A 14855-nucleotide genomic window follows, 5' to 3' on the forward strand; every position below is an offset into this window, starting at 1 on the left:
TACAGACTGTTAGGTATAACATTCCATGTTACTAGAAACAAACAGGTACAACTTCTAAGTCATTTAAATTGATTACTAATGTTCAGAAACTGTCTCTAAATATAATGTTCATGACAGTGGAATCGCCCCTATAATAATTTTAAAAGCCTGTGTCTATATTTATTCAATATCATTACACTGTTTGATAAAGAGTACTACAATAACACTCAAGAACAGATCTAATATAGTCACTGTAAAGAGTACTCAATTCATGCAAAAATATGTTTGAGAGTCTGTAACGAACAGCCCCTCGTTAATTTATTTCTTTAATATGGTTAATATGGGACTTCCACTTTAGATTACTCTGGACCAAATGTCTAAGAATTTTGGCCTCAGTTTTTCAGGCTCACCAGTCTGAAATTGTGACTTTCTTGTAGAATAAAGCCCAACAGGAGAGAAGGTGAAACCTGTAAGTCTACAATTGAAATGAGTCTTCAAGAATGTTGTGCTTAAACATACTGTTGAGGTTAAATCAAAGGTCCTAGCTTATGTTAACTTTGTCTTGAAACTTTAAAGGAGTTAATAAAGCAACCAAACCTAATCACCTAATTGGTCTTACTTGATATGTGGCCTTGCTGCTTTTTCCTGTCTATCAGTTTACTTTGCCAATTGATGAGAGCATTATTTTCATCAAGGAAGGAGTCTCGTGGCTTTGGCTCAATCTTCAGCTTCTTCTCATACTTCACTCTTGGAGTCGTTGGCTTTTTAGGAATGGCTTCCAACTTTGTCTGCTAAAATACATAGACCAAAAAAGATACCAATAATCATGTTATCCAATTGTTATCGTGGTTATTCCCTCTTTAAAACTGCAAGTACCATTCATTCTCAATCAGGCTGCAAAAAAAAATTGTTGGCTCGAACTTGATTGTTTGCAAAGATTTACATGTGTTAATACACTGTGCAGGATTCGTACATATTTGCATCAAATCATATTTGCATCAATCTTTGAAAAGAGCTGGAAACAAACAAATAGTAGTATAATTTAAAACACTGTTTCCTGTTAAGTATACATGTATGTCCCATGGCCATAAACTCTTGGATGTAGTTTGTCAGGAAAATTTGTCACTGTTTGCAGATATTAAATAATGAAACCAGAGCTGAAGCAGCCGTGTCTGTCCACAAACACATTTCTAGTTTGCCTTTATTGTCAATGAGTTAAGGGAATGAACTGAGTACAGTACATCATATCCCCGCTCACACGATACCTGTAGTGCTCTACTGTATTCACACCTAACACACACAGTGCACACATACTGTAGCTTGCTCATGTACATACATGCAGTCGACACACAGCACCTCAGGCAAAATCAGCAGGTATTAAAGAGAGGCTTGCACCAGACAGCTCAGAAATTATGTGGCATGCTTTTAATGATCTCAGGTGTAATGATCACCATGTAAACAAGTGGCATAAATTTCTTTGTTCTTTGGATGTACAAGATCATGGTAAACCCTCCTGTATTCTCTTTAATCAAATTTTACATTTCATGCTAGAGTTTGTTCTCAAAGATATACAATCAGGTACTGCTGGCAGCCCCTCTGATGAAAATGAACTTAAACAGATTTCTTGTAAGGAAGAGCAGGTTTTATGGTCTGCTGCCGGTTATATTCCCATTGCTCTATATAAACATTTCAGATGCATTAAGTTCTGAGGTATATTGTAAATTATTATTCTCTCAGAAAGTTTCCAGTTGTAACAAACTTAAAACCCTCTAAGATTATACTGAATGGATTAGATTACAGAATAGAGCTGATTTGCATAGGGGCCAAGGGGCCAGATAGGGACCAGATTAAAATGCAGTGGTGCTGTGTGGCTCATCGCTGTGGTGGTGGAGCACTTTTGTCCCAGGTGGTAATCCACTTGCACTAAATGCCCCAAACCGTGGTACACTGTTTCAAAACAAGGCTGGATTATCTCCACTATTCGGACTGGAGTGAATGCCCAGCAGCCTGGTCTTTTGTTCAGAGTACGGTCTTTTGTTACAAGGCCCAGTTCCCTTTGTCCGATTTCAGCTACACGGTGCCTGAAACCGGAGTTCCTGGCGGCAAGTGGTTAAGGCAATATGTGGTTAAATTTTGATAAATGTAGTTGGAACAATTTGCATACGGAGGGAACTTTGGTTACATGTAGGTTTCATAACAAGATTTTATCAACACATACAATAATTATGCACATACTTTTCAAATAGTAAGGGAATGTTATTTCAATGCCTCCAATTGTCAGACTCACTGACATGTATTTGGATCATTCTATCAATTTGGGGTCCAATTTTTCCTTTCTGTTATGTTTGGCATATGATTTTACAATGTTTAGAGGTCATTCTTTAATTTCCAAGCTTGAACAAGTACTGCAGATTACCTGCCGAACAAATAAAAAAAGTTTGAAACCAATAAAAACATCAATTTAAATGATATATACCTTGTAAAAGTACACATGTCATATGTTCGAGGGACGGAAAAATGTTATACTTAGGACCCTAAAATTTATAGAATGACCCATATGTAATTGCTCAATCTGACTGGGGTGACGTAATGGGTGTAACAGAGACACACAATTTCACCTGGTGGAATATCAACAGATAGAGATTTGGCAAAGGTTTGGGTAGGGTATAACTCACAACTGTTGCCTCATCAAAGTTTTCTACCAATGCTATGTCTGTGGCTTTTCTGTGCAAGGACACAGTGTTGTACTTGCATATGCCAAACACTACATGTACATAAACAAAGCAAAGGACAATTTTGTCAGTCAGTTAACATTTAACATCAGGTTGTGGTACCAGCAAGCATAATTTTATTCCAGTTGATGAAACCAGAAAGTCAATTCATTGTTTCAGTCATGAAATATTTAGTTCCCAATTCAAATTATCAAAATGTGAAGGCTATTCACACCACCTTGGAGAGGTAACAGATGTAACGGTGACACACGACATATACAATATGCAACAAATGCCCTCAGTCATGGTATTATTGCAGCTGTCTAGATTTTACACCACTGTACACACATGGCCTGCTCAGTCAAGACCTCTGGCCATCCCTGACCCTGGAACATGCCCACAGTACTCCATGCAAAAACAGAGCAATGGACAAGTTTTATCAGCTTTAACATTTTGCATATACGAATAGTACCAGTAAGCATATTTTCATTCCTTTTTATGAAAACAGCCACTCAATTCATTGTTTCAGTTAGGAAATATTTAATTCACAATTTAAATAATCTGCAGTGTACGTGAAGAGGTCATGAGTGCAACAGCAAATTGCCATGATCTGCGACACACCAAACAAGCACCAAAATTAAATGCTTTCAGTCACTGTGTTAAAGGGAAATTACATCATTTTCATTTTTTATTTTTCCTTATTGTTTCCTTGAAAGGTAGATGACAAGTTATCATACATGTAGATATTGGTCTACTGACCTGTTTAAAGTTTTGTTTTTGCAGATGCTGAAGAAAATGCAAAAAAATGGTTGTTTTTCACAGTCAAGTAGTTGTCACATGCCTTACAGTGTTCAAAAGATAAAGTCGCTGTCCAGGAATTTTTGTAGAATATGACAAATTTATGTTTTATGAGAAATAACAGTATTCCAGATGCTGAGACTTTTCTAGATAAATGAATCAATTATTCTGTAAATATTGGAAAATTCAGATTAAGTACTTTTGTAAATGGTGTGACTTCCCTTTTAATAGGACTGTCTTTTGTGTAGACTTTCACCAATGACTGAACTCCTACCCTTGCCTGACCCTGTGAATCAACAACTCAGTTTGAAATTTTTGCAGTGCAATGTAAAGCAACACTTTTAAGATCTGCTGGACATGTTTGTAAAAAATGTTCATTAGAATTCCAAGTATTGAACAGTATTTCCCTGGCAGCAAAAGTCTCTGTTAATCTATTCAGAGTCCACAACCAGTGTTGTATCCGAGACCTTGATGTCCGAGACCAACACCAAGGCTGAAACCTACTCCTTCAAGACCAAGACCAGGACTTTGAGACCGAGACTTTTGTAGGTCGAGACCAAGACCACAACTTCCGAGACCGAGACCAAGACCAACCATAAACCAATGTTTAGTTTTTGCCAAAAGGTAAATAGGGACAAACAGATGGCAGTACGATTAAGTACAAAGGAAAAAAAATGAAAACATTAGCATAAACACACACACACACACACATATACGTCAAATATTTGTTAAAGAATGTCTCAGTTCTTTTATCAGTGATACTGCTCTACTTTTACCCTGGTCTGGTCATTTTCAACACAAGTGTCCCAAATGATATGATGTGAACATTAAAAGAAATGTCAGACTGGTTTTTTTTTTGTAAGCAAAATACTGAAAAAAAAAAATCCCCCCAAAATGTACTGTAACGAAACAACTAAAACAACACGTACCCATACAAGACAGAATGAAAGCACTTTCACACATGCACACAATTTGTAGCGTGCGCACACACACAGACTGGTTCCCGTCCCGGCCCTACATTCAGCTGGAGACTACGTAGGGAACGGGAACCAGTCTAGAGTGTGAATTCCGCTACTCACAACCTCATCTCCATGGTGTCAAGCTGCATGGCTACCCTGGATTGGACTGGGACAAGGTTGCATCATGCTGCATTGACTATTCTTCATTCCAGCATCAATTTCATTGTTTATTGCACACAATCTGAACATTACTGTGTTGTATTTATATCAGTGGCTAAAGAGTGGACTCAAGTGGAGGTAATTTTGCCTTTTGCAACCGCATGCATGCGTGGTAGCTAGATGTGCATTTTGTTATGGTCTCACCTGGTCTCGAGGGGGAGACCCGAGACTATGGCATCCGAGACCAAGACTGAGACCGGCACTTTCGAGACGGAGTCAGACCCTCCTGAGACCAAGACTTTGACAGGGCGAGACCGAGACCGCAAAAAAAGGTCTTGAGACGGTCTCGAGACCGAACCCAGGTCTTGAGACCTACAACACTGTCCACAACCAGACTGGAAACATGTTAAATAATCTTTCAAAAGTTTTCTGAAAACATGTCCAAGAGAACGTTTTAAAATGTGGGTACTGCTTGCAGTTAGTACATGTGCACAAACTGCAGAGTGAAAACAGCATTTTCAAAGTTAGTGTCCAGTTCTCAACGGGTAGTGTCCAGTTCTGATCACAATCTGGTCACATTCACTCCTCTGTTTGGCTCAAAGCCCTAAAACTGTAGTGTAGGCAGGTGCTACTTGTAGTGGACGAATGACATCTTCAACAGGAAGAGCCTAGATGTCATCTTTATCTGGCCACACAACTTGGTGGGGAGCGACCTCCTTCATGTACTTCACTCTCAACATGTCGCCATTTACAGCAAGAACCTGAAGAGAAATTAGGAAAATTGAAAAATGGCTATATCTAAAAAACATTTGATTTCTATACACCCTGTGGACAAAGGTCTGGGTAGAAGGGGAGTTAATATTTTCCTCAGTTGGAATATACTCAAAAGAAGAAAAGTACTTTACCTGAGCAACGTACTTTTCAAAGGTTTTATTTCACTGAAGCTGGCACAGCACATATCCACCTTCATAAAAGGTAAACTCTCTACCTGCGTTAAACCATAACAAAAATTGAATCCAGATTAGCACCAGCAAAATGGTGCATGTCCTACAGTAGGTGACAGGGCATACATAATGGAGAAAGTAACAATGCAGGTATCTACATGTACATGTCCACACACATGGCCTGGCCTGAAAGGAGCCTTTCATATCCCATGGAGGTATTCAAGATTTGGATTAATTACACATATCTCACAGTTCATCGGTACCTTGGTCAGTGGCATCAGCAGTATGGGGTGTTGTTCTTCCTTATCTATTTCAAGGTGTTCGTCCTGGTGTTTGTCCTGATCTTCCTGCCCTGCAGATCCTCCTGCCACATCTATTTCCCCAGCCTTCACATTCTTGAACTCCAGCCAGTTGTGTAGTCCTTGTTTGTGCATGATTCCCCGTTTTCACACCCACTGCAGAGGCATGACAGATCTCTCACTTTTACTTTGCCTGGTGTGAGACCAGCCACAGCGTGAAGTTTTCTAGTGCCTGTTAGGACCTGCTATCTCCTTGTGCTGGTTTGGACAGGTTTTTCTCACAAAATGCAAGCATGGATTCCGCATCAAGTACCACACACTGGCCACTCTTCACTGCCCTCTCTACTGCCTTCTTTACAATGCTCCCTTTCCCATCACACAGTCCTTTTCCATGATGGGATCCAAAAACGTGACGCTCCACATGAAACCCAAAGTCTTCTTTACAAAAAGGACAGGTCAACGAATGGTATCTTGGACTTATATTGACTGGAACAGCCATCAGTGAACTACTCTTACCACAGGGAGCTTTCTGACTTGTGTGAGGTGGTGATATGCTTCTGTCATGAATGCAGAAACGGCGTCGCTGTCGTGCTTTGTGTCAGCTGACAGGATGTTGATACATTCACTCACAGATCCTCCATCACCAGGACAGGTGTACTCAGTGGTAATAGCATGGACCGTTACATGGTTTTTACACCAGTAAGCTCCTTGCAATTTGTTTTGATGCAGACGTGACGTTTTCTGCAAAATCCAACACACAGATTATTGTGTTTGCCGGTATTTTGCTTGTTATTGCTTTGTACTGAAGGTGTTGCCACTGTGCAGTGAACATGTGTTGAGCGAATGGCCCCATCTTCTCCATCAACCTTGTCACAAGATCATCAAGACTACCCCTTTCTGATGTCAGAGCCATCCGCTTACCTTTTCCGGTATCATCCACCAATTTCCACTTCATCCATTCAAGTTTTCTTGGCCATGATTTTGAGTTAGAGCACACAGGTGAGCTCCAGGCCATTGATACCACAATCTTTGCACTAGTGGAGAACACAGTGTTTCTTGAAGAATTCTGCTGTGTTTTCCTTTGGGCAGCATGTTAAGTTTATTGCATGGTACTTATTGGGGATTTTCACCTTGGGCTGGTTATGCTTCATTGCACACTGATTGATGGCTTTGAGCTTCAACTCGATATTTGTGCACTATTTGCATAAGCACTGATTCTGCCTAGTGTGTTTTTGAGTCAAAACATTGCCAGGTCTCAGCTGTGCAAATTTCGTCAGGGCAAGTTTTGCAGGGCAAGCAGCAGACACACTGGATTATATCACATACTTTGGCAGTAAGGTTTTCCAAAAAAACTTTTGGGTGGCAGACAGGAGTTCACATCCAGGCTTATATAAAGTCCTTGTTGTTGTCCTCTACATGACATGGCATGGCATCACTCTCGCATTTGCTTTGACAAGGGCAGTGACGGGGAGTTGAATATTTCAACAGCGTTTTGTACCATACCCCAATGCGCCTGGCAATGCTGCATTTCAATCTGTACTTCTTGGATGTTTTAGACTTGAAGCTCCAGAGAAAATTTTGTTCTCAGATTTTACATGCTGTGTGTGTCTTATGCAGGTCCTTTTGCGTTTCTTTTCGGCACTTGCAGATGCTCTCAAGTACTGTGGCAGCTTTAGATGAGGATGGCTCACTGCTTTTCTCTGATGGCGCTGACTTTTTGTTGCGATTCTGTTCTTCTGTCTCTCTCTTTTTTTTCTTCTGCATTCTTATCCTGTTTTTCTCCCTCATCCATCTTTTTTTATATGCTGACATTTTGGCCCGCTCTCTCTGTTTAGCTTCTCTCTTCTTCTGTTGTTGCTCTTCAAGCACTTTATGATGTTTTTCTTTGGCAGCACAAGTCGTCACCTAAGGCTGCTCATTCTCTTTACAGCTCTGTGAAAACGAAACAGGCTGTGTGACTGCAGCAACTTTTTTCTTCTCCCTGAAGCGCCTCATTCGTGTTTTGCTTAGTTCCCTATTCCTCAGTTTCTGTTCTTCAGTCATGAGCAATCTGCATTGCATACTTATTTTGTCTTGCCACGCAACTTCACGTTTTTTGGGGTCTGCTTGTATACGGAGCCGGTACCTCCTCAACTTCAAGGCACCTCATGATTGCGGGGGTTTTAGATGAGGACGCTCTCGGATTTCATTTGCAGATGACAGAAGGGAATGTAGATTTAGTTTCATTTTCATCTTGGTCTTACTCCTCGTCACTGCGGATGAAGCTGTATGAGCTGTACTTCTTGTTTTCATGGTGTTCAAGAGCAGATGACGGTAGGTATGGCATATATGGTAGGCCTACACATACCTTGAAATGAAAGTTAAAAAAGAGAAAGCAAGGGATAAAATATTGCAGGCTTTAAAGTTGAAAGTGGTCAACTCGTACACATGTCAGCTCGTAAACAGGTCAAGTCGTATCCTTGTAACCCTACGTTCCATTATTCTTTTAGTAGCTTTTCTAACAGCCTGGACTGGTTCCAAGGTTGTCAAGGCGGGGGTGGTAGTGGGGATAAGCTCCCACTCCGTATAAAATGCTCCCAATGGCATGCATCTCCAACAGCCTCTGACAACCAAGTCCAGCTCCTGGCATTCACGTGGTTTAGTCTCTAAACCCAGCAGAACTGTTTCTACTAACAGGAGAAGGGGTGAAATGCGGTCCACTGACACCTCAAAACCCGTCGCTTCGGGCAGATGAGGCTCGTCAATCTTGGGTGGCAGCTCATCTAGGAAAAGGAAAACTCTGATTTCAAACCTCCGCTGCCTTGCGGCTCTACCCACTTATTAAAAGGGAAAGGCTAAGGGAGTAAACCCTGATAATAAATCCACGGCCGGAGTCCCCAAGGCGGTCCCCTGCTGCTCTCAGTAACGTTCTGGCAACTTCTGCGAATACTGCTGGCACCAACCTGTATCGGCCCTGCCGCTCCGTTGGATCCATCTTCAGTGTGGAGAGGGGGAACTTACGTCAAGCATGAAGTGAAGGACCTTGACAATGTCTTTCCTCAGCAGCTGTTTCCGGAAATACCTTGCCTTAGCCAGTGCATCTACAGTGACTCCTGACTGAACCTCGATTTGGTAATGTGTTGCTTTGTGATTAGGTTATTTATGAACACTTCTTGGATATGCATAGATGTTTTTGTGAATCCATTGAAAAAAGATCGTTAGATCACTAATGTCAAGACACTTTTTCAAATTTTTTACCAAGTGGACTAAATTAAAGACTTTGATGATACCTGATGTAGGTACATCATGAGTGGTTTGTAGCCATTCATCAAGTGTTGTAGAGCCTTTTGAAGATGGGCAAGCCACCTTATTACTCCAACCCGAGTAGGGACAACTGTAGATAAATTGCAAGACTCAGCTGTAAGTTGGAGGCCACTCCTATTCTTTGAACTGTGTTTGTAGAACAATTGCAGATTGAGGAGGAGGGTATTCAGAGTATTACAAATTGTTACTTGCTTCACAGCATCCTTGTACATGTAGGCCAACTCTAGTCGATGGGAAGTACAGTGCACTGCCTGCATGCTTGGGAAGTCATCCCTCAGTAGTTTAGTGACACCGTTGTTTCGGCCAAGCATTACCGATGCTCCACCAGAACCAAACCCCATCAACTTCTTCTCAAGAATGGGGAAAGTGATTCCAAGTCACTCTTCCAAACAATCCATCACTGCAGATTAGATGGAGGGTGCCGTTGCTGAAGCCGCGTTCTTAACAAAGTGTGTGAGGGCCTTCCCATCAATACTGAACTAACAGTAGATAATCTCTGCCACTGTGATTGAATGGTCTGTTGTTCCATCTCTGATAATGGAGAAAAAGTTGGATTTGTTGCCAATCTGTTGCAGCTTTCCTCTTTCAACCTGGGATATAAGAGAACATTAATTTTTTTGTTAGTTTCCAGGTGACAACATGTTTTTCTTCTAGGGCCGTGCCATTGAGGAGATGTAGGTCGCACATTTAAGCTTGCAGAAAAATGATAAAATTAACTTAAAATTTACAACATAAATCTGGAGTTTTTGTCAATGGAAACAGTCCATCTAGATATATGACACTGTTTATCTAAAAATATACAAAAGCTTTACATCTGATTGCAAGTTATTGGAAGGAGTTCCATACATGGACAACACTCAAAGCCTTGTGCATAAAAAATAAACCACAACAGAAAAATCCAAGTTTTCTTAATAAATACTTTGGAATTTTCAAAGCTGAAGTTCACTCTTAAGGAAAGGTGATCACTTTTTGGTGACTAAAGGGCAAATAAGTGTTGCCATTATATGAAAATCTTTCCTGACTGGAATGATTCTAGGTTTGTGTGCGAGATAAAGCTTGTTTAAAAAAAAAAACAATTAAAAACACAACAAAGAAGTAGGGGGTTGGAGAGAAATGTTGGCAGGAATAAAAAGTGTATTAACTTGTAATTTTATAAAAACCAAGGCTACATGAATTCCTAGGAGCTTTGGTACTACAAATAGTATTAGCTCTGTTTAAAAAAAAATCAAAGTTGCTAAATACAGAAAATCATCACTTGAAAGGGGCTTACGTCTGCAATATAACGCATGAAAAGAGCTGCAGTCTTGTCCGTGCGCTACACTGTATTAACATCCAGACCCTTGGCAATATCAAGATCAGCCATGCAAATAAAATCTGTGCACAGCCTGCAGAGTTTGGCCAGAGCATATGCATTGCAGATTAAAATCTTGACACCATCATTGGCAGCTTCATTCATTGATTTTAGCTTTCTCTCAGCCTTGCTCATTTCAGGTTCCATCAGGCTAGGGGCATGATGCAATACAGCGGCCTTTTGGTTTTTGGGCTAGTCGTGGGATTTGAAAAAATCCAGCCGAAAATTGTCCGTGCCGTGGCTGAATAGATTCTGTTTTTTCCCAGTCCTGTGCTGCTGCCAACCATCTGGACACTCCTGCACACATCGCAAAACATCAACTTCCCATGATATTTTAACTAGGAAAGCTCCTCCCATTGTTGTCTGTATGCATGCTGTCTTTTATTTCTCTTGTAATACACATCGTGCTCCCTTTTACATGTACTGGCTTTCTATGTCGGATTTGATACATTTAAATATCTCCACATTGTGATTGTGTTGTAGCTAGGTTGAAGTGCATACATGTACAAACGCGTGCCTCGCTAGTCGTGTCTACATACACAATCCATGCTGCAACCAATATCTGACCAATCACAGCATCACATTTGCCACACCTATTTGTATCAACACTTGTTCGAAGTCTAGCAGTATGAGTCTGGTTCCGTAACGAAAACATATGCTGGCATTGGGTCAGCGAGCCGACTGTGATAACCCGTATGTTGATATCGTAGGTCATGCATGTGCATAATGCCTATGCAGTCCATACACTGTTCACACATACTGTACATACACGGTGCATACGATGTAGAGACATTCGGAAGTGCAAGCATGGCGAGTATCGGAAGTCCGGGTAACTTACATACATGTACGTACGTGTACTGTACGCTGCATGCACAGCGTACAGTATGACCAGTAGGCATGCATGTGGATCTCAGGCCAAAATTCTACAGAAAAAAGGGGGAAACATTATTTTGTGGTCTAACATTAGTCTGTATAATGACTAGCCTGCAAATGTTTTGTTTTTCTTTTTTATTTCTTTCATACATATGCACGCAAGGCCTACTCAAGTATTTTCTACGTTTGCAGGGAGTGGCCTATATACTGCTGGGGCAATTACAACAAAAGAAAGTGGTGAAGTTTTGTGATTAAAATTAAAATTACATTTATCACCATAATCTTGTGGTCACGAAAATATTGTCTTGATATAGAAAAGGCCGTTTATGCTCCCCCCCAAAAAAATAAGCCCCAGCAGCAATTAGTGAATGAAAAGAATTACAAAGTGGCCCAAATATGCTGTTGCATGAAGCTGAGAGCTGAGGTTAAGTTTGATTTTGCACACTTATATTGTAACACAGGCTTTTCTTTAGGTATATTCAGGCAGTGCATTTTACTCTGGCCCACCAGTGATATTTGTGTGTAGGGCTGTAGTTATTGCTACACCGACGTTGTTTCAGTCGGATACCTGGTTACATGTACATATAATCACTGTAAAATGTGATAGGCCTCAGATAATAAAGATTTGGGGACCATATTTACGTGTGTATTGTTGGCGGGTAATCTTACGTTGGAGAAAGTTACTGAAGTTACAGTATAAAGTTTTGAAGATTTATTGGATCTATTTTCTATCTATTGCAAACTACATGTACTTAGGTCGATATGGCCTCCAATAGTACTAGGTAACAACGTGTTTTTAATGTACATGTATTGTGATCTATCTTATTACAGCCTGATTAATTACCACCCTTTCATGTGACATGTAATTTTCACAACCTGATACCACATGCTTTGCTTTGATTTGTTTAATTCCAGATTAAACCTAGTTACGTTCCACAAGGTGAAAGTGTGGAAGAGTCAATGACTCAGTCTCAGTGAAAGCGTACATGTAGGTTGATTCTGGCAGACAGGACAGCAGAAAGCATTACACATATGAACACAGTTTGTGTTGGTTTAGGAATAATGGCTAGTTGTAGTACTACTACTAGGCCTAAGAAACCTAAGTGCCCAAGAAGCACTAATTGGTCCTTCGAGGAGGTTCGCGTACTGAGTGTCTTTGTGCGGGAGAGTACAACCAAGCTGTTTGGAACATCTCACAAAGGCACTGAGAATGTGGAGAAAGAAAAACAGAAGTACGGAAAGATGGCAGCTGACACCCTTAGGGCTAGTGGTGGAGAGTCACGGGACTGGCAGAAGATTAGGAAAAAGCAGCAAGATATTGCATATGATACCAGGAAGTACTACAGGGACTGTCATCAGATAGGAAATTTACAATGTTACGATTGAAAGATTAAAATGCATATCATATTATTCATTACTATTCATGTTATGATGTTTATAAAATTAATATTTTATTCTATGTATTTTATTCTTCCTGAAGAAAGTGAAACGCAAATGCGTATACTTAAAATTGACATGACATCCAAAATAAAATCAAAAATGTCCCTGTTGGTACTTTATGTTGCTGTTTAAGGAGGAGGATAAAAAGCCAGTCAACAAGAAGACCCTGCTAGATGCACTGTCCCCAATCTCAAAAGATGGCATTGTGGAGAGGGAAGAAGAGGAATCCTACCCTAAGCTGAGGAACTTCTGAACCAAGTGGCAGAAGGTGAAAGTGCAATATATAACTTATACACAACTAAAGCACATCCCAACTTAAATGTACAACTTGAATAGCTAAGTTTTTGAACTCATTTTAAATTTCATAGAAATGTACAATTGCTTTCATCTTTCACTTTTATACAACTGTCAGTCATATTGATGACCATGTGGATGTTAGGGAGGTGGTGGTCATGATGGAACCAAGTTGTAATCCTGAGCCACCAAAAATGAAAAGGAGAAACTCAACTGCAGCAGAGACAGCATCGTCAACCATGACAATACTGGAGATAGAGAGGCTTGCTAAGGATAGGGAAAGACTACAAATTCAGAAAGAGCAGCTGCAAGTTTTGAAGGAACTCAACACAAACCTTCAGCAGTTCTTCAAACAGAACATTGAAATAAACATGACAGACATCACAGAACTGTATGGCCACATACATACATCTTATATAATATTATTAGCTTGCTTCCATATACCTTAATTTGAAATAAACTGAATAAAATAATGCAAACTCCCTTCATCGGCATTCGCTTTTGGCACAACTTTTAAAAATTTGGTCTCAACAGTTGCCTTTACATAAACCCTTCCTAGTTTATACTTTCAACTGGTTTACGTTTAGGAAAAGCTTTCCTATTCTGCTCTGAATTAGAACTGTGAAGTAAAAATTAACTTGAATGAAAGGCTGGTTGTCTTGTGTGTCAATTCAATTGTTTGAATTTCAGTCTTTTGGTACAGTATGTATGGGGCAACCAAAACATTACTGTGATCCATAAATGCAAGTGCAATAGTGAATTTATCTTTAAGCAAACTTGACATGCAGATAGAAAAGATAGAAAATGTCCGCGGTGTACAAAAAATGAGTGAATTAAATATGCAAAAGTGCACACATTTAATAACAAATTTGGAATTCTTCAATTTTTCCTTATATCAATAACAAGAAAGCAGTGTCTTCATAAAGGACGGGAATATTAAATAAAACTCATTTGAAGATCAGCTGAGCAAATGCACCATGTCTTAATTTACCAGCAGCCACATGTTCAAAATGGTGCAATGTGCAGAGTTGAACAGCACATAACGCAGAATGTGAAATGAACTATGTGACACAGGAAAACATGATTGTTGTTTGGACTGACCAATCAAGATTGAAGATTTGAGCTTGCTTGAAGATAACTGTATTGAAAATATTTACTTAGGGACCTTCTTTATTTTCACACTATTTTCCACACTTGTGAAAATTTAGATTGATTAAAAAATCTGTCAATAATACGATATCTATGAGCTGTTCCATCCTGAAGAGGACCATTATAGGGGGCTGCACCTTGATCTTCATTTTCAATGTCCTCGTACTCCTCAATTTCTGGCTCCCCAAATGTCTTGGAGAGATTGAAGAGGACACAGCATGCCTTTATAAAACAGCATGCTCATTCGGGACGCACCCGCAGACCAAAAGACAGTCGTGGGCATTTTTTTTCAGCTGGCCAATTGTCTGCTCAATCAGAACATGGGTTCTTCTGTGGCACCTGCAAAACAAAAAATGTAATTAAGTGCATAATTCCCCAATTACAATCAAGTGGAAAAGATGAAGTTACATGTACATTGATGCTACCAATAATCATGCACTTTGATCACTGGTAACTTGTTCAGAGACCACCCTACTGTCTCTTTATGTCACTAATAATGTTTTATTTTAATCTGAAACCCTGTTAAAATCACATGAACAGCCCTTGTGTCAAGTTGAAATGACAGAATATGGCAAGCCAAGATCAACAGTGCCACA

The 14855-nt window shown here is 40.0% G+C and overlaps 2 protein-coding genes across 11 annotated transcripts in view; both read right to left on the reverse strand.

The window, feature by feature from the left end:
- Window positions 1-14855, reverse strand: part of LOC110980156 (MYCBP-associated protein-like) — a 287473-nt gene that overhangs the window by 199443 nt on the left and 73175 nt on the right. For 7 of the 9 annotated variants that reach the window (XM_087139860.1, XM_087139861.1, XM_087139858.1 and 4 more), the window contains one exon: window positions 599-770. In XM_087139860.1, coding sequence (XP_086995986.1) covers window positions 599-770 — 172 coding nt within the window. The remainder of the gene's footprint in view (window positions 1-598; window positions 771-14855) is intronic. The other 2 variants (XM_087139862.1, XM_087139859.1) reach the window with 1 other exon arrangement.
- On the reverse strand, window positions 1390-6089 carry LOC110980168 (uncharacterized). 2 transcript variants are annotated; one of them, XM_087139868.1, is made up of 3 exons: window positions 5814-6089; window positions 5525-5594; window positions 1390-5367 (listed from the first exon to the last, which is right to left on the reverse strand). In XM_087139868.1, exons 1-3 carry the CDS (start codon window positions 5982-5984, stop codon window positions 5288-5290), a joined length of 321 nt encoding a protein of 106 aa, XP_086995994.1. In that variant the 5' UTR covers window positions 5985-6089; the 3' UTR covers window positions 1390-5287. The 2 variants fall into 2 exon arrangements, with proteins under 2 accessions (XP_086995994.1, XP_086995995.1); XM_087139869.1 differs by having other exon boundaries at window positions 5512-5594.

Source organism: Acanthaster planci, linkage group LG08 (assembly GCF_054643075.1).
Source record: "Acanthaster planci isolate LZ-2023a linkage group LG08, COTS_SCS, whole genome shotgun sequence".
Lineage (NCBI taxonomy): Eukaryota > Metazoa > Echinodermata > Asteroidea > Valvatida > Acanthasteridae > Acanthaster > Acanthaster planci.